This window comes from Octopus bimaculoides, chromosome 3 (assembly GCF_001194135.2).
Source record: "Octopus bimaculoides isolate UCB-OBI-ISO-001 chromosome 3, ASM119413v2, whole genome shotgun sequence".
Lineage (NCBI taxonomy): Eukaryota > Metazoa > Mollusca > Cephalopoda > Octopoda > Octopodidae > Octopus > Octopus bimaculoides.
The window spans coordinates 161,478,805-161,483,967 of NC_068983.1; the positions used below are offsets into that span (position 1 = coordinate 161,478,805).

A 5,163-nucleotide genomic window follows, 5' to 3' on the forward strand; every position below is an offset into this window, starting at 1 on the left:
TATATATATATATATATATATTCAATAGTAGTATGAGTAGGTCAACGTTAACCACTGTTCACAAGCATTTTCCCTTATATTTTACTAATGATTGTTTCAAAATACATCAACCATTACAATTTTGAAGGGTTTCAAAGCCCAAATTTACCTTAAATATTAAAATCTAGGATTAAGAATGCTTTTGATTTTTTTCCCCCGATTATTCATTTTACATGTGTTACTTACAAAAGGGAACATTTTGACTTGTGCACTCATTGTTTCTTTATGAAGCTATGTAAGTTTGGTAACTGAAGAAGTGTAATAAAGTCAACAAAGAGATACAGAGTTACCTGGGCTTTGTTCTTATTATTACTAGTATTGTTATGTAGCCTGAGGCCTGTGTCGATAAACCACATCTATGATCAGAGGCATTCCAGCCGTCTCTTACTTGTCTTACATTAAGAAACAGAGTTCATAGTGCTACATATCCAGTATGTCCATAATTTATTTTTAAAGATAGTGAAGTGTCAAAAGAAAGAAACTTAGGTGCTATATCTTATAGTCTAACGACCACGTTGAGGCCTTCTTGTTATCACTCCTTGTGTAATCATCAGTTCTTAACAGAAGTCCTCAAGTGGCTTTTGGTTAAGATATAAAGCAACAGCTACTTATTAAATGGTATTAAGAAATAAAGCTGTATCTTCGTGGGGGACTAGATAACTACACTTCGATAATTTGTACTTTGCCACAGATGGTGAAGATGTTACATTTAACAAACAGACACATACACAAACAAACACACATATGCATACATACACACGAAGACACACACGCGCACACCACACCCCCACACACGCACACACACACATATATATACACATCTATATTCAACCCTACAATATAAAAATTTATACTCAATTCTATTCATCTAATTAGATTTCATTAGATTTGTTTAACCTCACACTCAATTGACCCCTGATGAGATGATCGAACTTCAGCCTCGACTACTTTAATCCACTACAATCTTTCTTTCAATGATAATTCTACACAGCTGTGTAGAATTTGTATTGTATAGCATATATATGCATAATCACAAGCCGAATGAGAAATTCGTATATACGCGTAAACGGTCCGGTCACCCTCTATAGTGTTTAGAAACCTGATAGCCAACATCAGTAATAGGATATCTAATCTCTCCTTTTCAAATGAAATATTTGATAAAGTAGCCCTCTGCCAATAAAAATGACCTAAGTAACAGCACTTAAAAAATAAGATATCCTACAAGATCAATTACAAACTATGAAACCAATAAAAAATAGGAAAATAGCATGGCTCCCCATTACCACCACCATCAATTTTTCTTTTAAATGTTAAAACTAACATGGGCAAAACATTTCTGACATTCTTAGATAAACATTTCCCAGTAAACCATAACTACAGGAATTTTTTAATAGCTGCTGCCCCAATATGAAGGACATTATCAGTCATAATCATCACCGACATCCCATTCCCAGTTACAAATGTCGAGACCCTGAAGCTTGCCCACTTCACTAGGCGTGTTTGATAAACTCACTTGCTTATGAGGCCGAAGTCCAAGATAAGACAACTAAAAAGAAAAACTATGTGTGTTTATGGGAAGGAAATTTTAAAAGACGTTATGCAAACCACCAGTCTTCTTTTCGACACATCGACAAAAATAAAGCTCCTAAGTTGGCTAGTCATGTTTAAAATGGAAGACCAACTGCACACAACATATAATCAACTAGAACATGGTGGAGAAATCTATGTCATATGTCAATGGATCAAAGAAGTGCAAGCTATGAATAGCTGAAAGATCGCACATTCTTTTTAGACACCAAAATTCCATCAACCACTTAATCCCAGATCTGAAACTTTTAGCAAATGTAAGTACATCAACAAATTTCTTTAGTCGTACTGGAGACAGAAGGCAGCTTATGCTCCCATTCATCAATCAATTCATGGTAAGATAATTACATGTATCTGAGCCTGATTGCTTTCACACCAACGAGGCTTCTTTACCTACAAACATGTTATATTGACGCAAATAGCTTTTTATAGATTATAATAATGTTTATTAAAAATAGTTTCCTCATATTCATAAAAATATTAGAGAAACGGGCTATCGTACAACAATATCGATATTTAAACAAGTGATTCACACACAAGATGCAAACCCATGAAAAGTAAATTCCATCTTGACCTCACTAATGAGATTAAGTTTGCTTTCTTTAAAACAAAAATACTGAATTTCTGTTTTTGTTTTTTCAAATGAAATTCGTAATTTCACGTCGAAATTAAAATATATGCTGCCAGTAAAATAAATATATTTACTTACATTTTTTGGCGTGTTACCCATTATATCCCATTTCTGTCGACGGTAATCTCCCTGAAAAAAATGTCTGAAATTTATTTGGGTCTATAACAAAAGACCTAACAGTAGCTTAAGTTTATCTTGCATACAATACATAAAATTGATTATCACGTTGCTAGATTGATATCTTACTCAGAAGGCAGTCTATGCTCCTGTTCATCAATCAATTAATGGTAAAGATCAAGCTTGATTGCTTTCACAATGAGGTTTATTTATCTACAAAATGTGATGTAGACGCGAATCACTTTTGATACGAGGGATAATAATCTGTATTTAAAATACTGACTCCTCGTATTCAGAAACATATTTGAGAGGACCATTCTGATACCTCACCAATCCATTTTTTGATAATAGAAGTTTTCTATATGTCGAGAAGTCAAACTTGTGTCGTGATAAGAGAAAAACATTCTCTTGCTGCATTTTACAGTCAACAATTATCATTGTATCACAATCCAAACAGTTTTCCTCACCGTTAGTCATACTTCTAACTCGTCGTACTCAGTTCTTGAATCTGGGAGCTCCTCTATTTTAGGGGTCTTTATACAGTATTTGTACTGTCTTATTTTAATATTGGGGCTTAGAAGTTGTCTACGACTAGCATTAAAACTGACTGTCTTTACAGGCAATTATTGTTCTAAGGAGGTAGGGGAGGAGCTCTTCAATCTTTCTCTTGCATCCTCTCTAATCATTTTCGGTTAATATCAAATCTCCGTTGTCAAAAGACGACGGAGTGACTGCTTGGTGACGGTACGAAGACAGGTTGTTTGGTCACTGGTTTCCAAGGCTGAACGCAAGAATCTTTTCCGCCATCCCTGAAAATGCTACTCGTGGTGTACTAGAAATTAGTCTACAGATATTATTTTTCGCTACTTTTCTATCTTTTTACCTTCTCTACTTTCACAGAATAAAGTTCTTCAAATACTCTATTCTTCCACAAGTGTTGAAATTAGGTGTTTTGCTTTGCACTACAAGTCCCGTGTCTTTCGTTTCTGCACCGTTCCAGTGTGTAGAACAGTGGAAGAGCACTGTTCCAGTGTGGCCCTCTTGTTTTTAAGAATCGTTAGGGTTTATGAGTTCTTTTTGGTCCTTCCTGGCCTCATGGTACCCTCTTTCCAATCTGCACTCACCATCTGCCCATGAAGCGTAACAAAAGTTACTTCAAGCCGATGATCGACATCATAACCAATGCCTTGGGCTATCACCTTTTTATTTCTCAATCCCAAATGCTGGAGTACAAATGCATGAATAAATGTGTGCTTTACTCTTTTAGTTTGCAGCTGAGTTGTGTTTTCGGTACCAAAGTGATGTAAATATTCGTATCTCCTGCTCCACGCAAAGGAGATAATTTTCTCAAGCACATCTAACAAAGCCTCTTTCAGCTGTTTTTTGAAGGGATATGAAAAGCTTCTCCACGTTTCTAGTGACGATAGACATAGGCAATTATTTTCTTTGCTCGTCCCGAAATGTAGCTGTCAGAGAGAAAGATGCCTACGTCACGGGAAAAATAACCGTTTCTGATTTAGGTACAAGACCAGCAAATTTGTCGGAGAAGGTTAGTCGATACCATCGATCCCCACTTCTTGACTGGTACTTTATTTTCGATAACGAAAGGATTTGAACTCAGAGCATACAGTGCGGCAAAGTATAACGCAAGGGATTTATTCTGACGCCCTAACGATTCTACCAGATCACCACAGACACGCATAAGGGCTAGCAGTACAAATAATAAAGGATCACGTCGTGTGAGGTTTAAAGCGAAATGTGTATTTCGAATTTGATACATAGAAAGCAAGAAACAATATGCTATCATTGCCGGCAATAAATAACTGGTAGCCGAAGAAAATGATGATTTTCTAAATAAAGTTTTGCAATTAAAGCACAGATGCAGTAATAGATTCGATAGGAATGCTTCTCTCTAAGGCGGCGAACCGGCAGAAACGCTAGCACACCGGGCGAAATGCTTAGCGGTATTTCGTCTGCCGCTACATTCTGAGTTCAAATTCCGCCGAGGTCGACTTTGCCTTTCATCCTTTCGGGGTCGATTAAATAAATACCAGTTACTCAGTGGGGTCGATATAATCGACTTAATACGTTTGTCTGTCCTTGTTTGTTCCCTCTTCGTTTAGCCCCTTGTGGGCAATAAAGAAATAAGAAATGCTTCTAACTTTTACAAGCTACTTTACAGCCATGCTCTACTATAAAATTCAAAGCTACAAAAATATTTTCCATAATTTAAAGAGAAAATAACCTTTCATCTACTGGGTATTTTGTCACTAAATTTCGATCTCAAACAGTAGCAAACTTAAGAAAGCTCAATCTCAAACCTAACAGAAAAGAATCCAGAAATCAAAATAGATTGTTTAAAAGACTAGTTAGCAAAAACGCATATAACAAAACAAACAAACAAACAAGAAATTGATGAAAAATTCCTGAGTGTAAAACAACAAAGGTGTATTCGACCCATGCAAAACAAAATGAATCCCAAAGCGCAATCACATCAGACCCAAGAAGACATGCAGAATACTTACCTTCGGAAACTGAAGCAGAGTAACACAAGTAAAAAATATTTATATAAACGAATATAAATATATATAACGGGTAAAAATACGTCAATAATGGCATAATAGATACAAACAATTAATGCTTAGACCAGAACAGATACCGAAAATCCGACATCGAATGAAAGGAGAGGGAATCTAAACGAACAATAGTTGGGTATAAGTAATTTACTGCTTATATATATATATATATATATATATAGATATATATATATATATATATATATATATATA

At 35.4% G+C, this 5,163-nt stretch overlaps 1 protein-coding gene across 4 annotated transcripts in view; it reads right to left on the reverse strand.

The window, feature by feature from the left end:
• LOC106872544 (uncharacterized) overlaps positions 1 to 5,163 on the reverse strand; it is a 103,328-nt gene that overhangs the window by 46,675 nt on the left and 51,490 nt on the right. For 3 of the 4 annotated variants that reach the window (XM_052966654.1, XM_052966655.1, XM_014919570.2), the window contains one exon: positions 2,336 to 2,386. The exons of the other annotated variant lie outside the window; for it this stretch is intronic. In XM_052966654.1, coding sequence (XP_052822614.1) covers positions 2,336 to 2,386 — 51 coding nt within the window. The remainder of the gene's footprint in view (positions 1 to 2,335; positions 2,387 to 5,163) is intronic. 4 annotated transcript variants of the gene reach the window in all.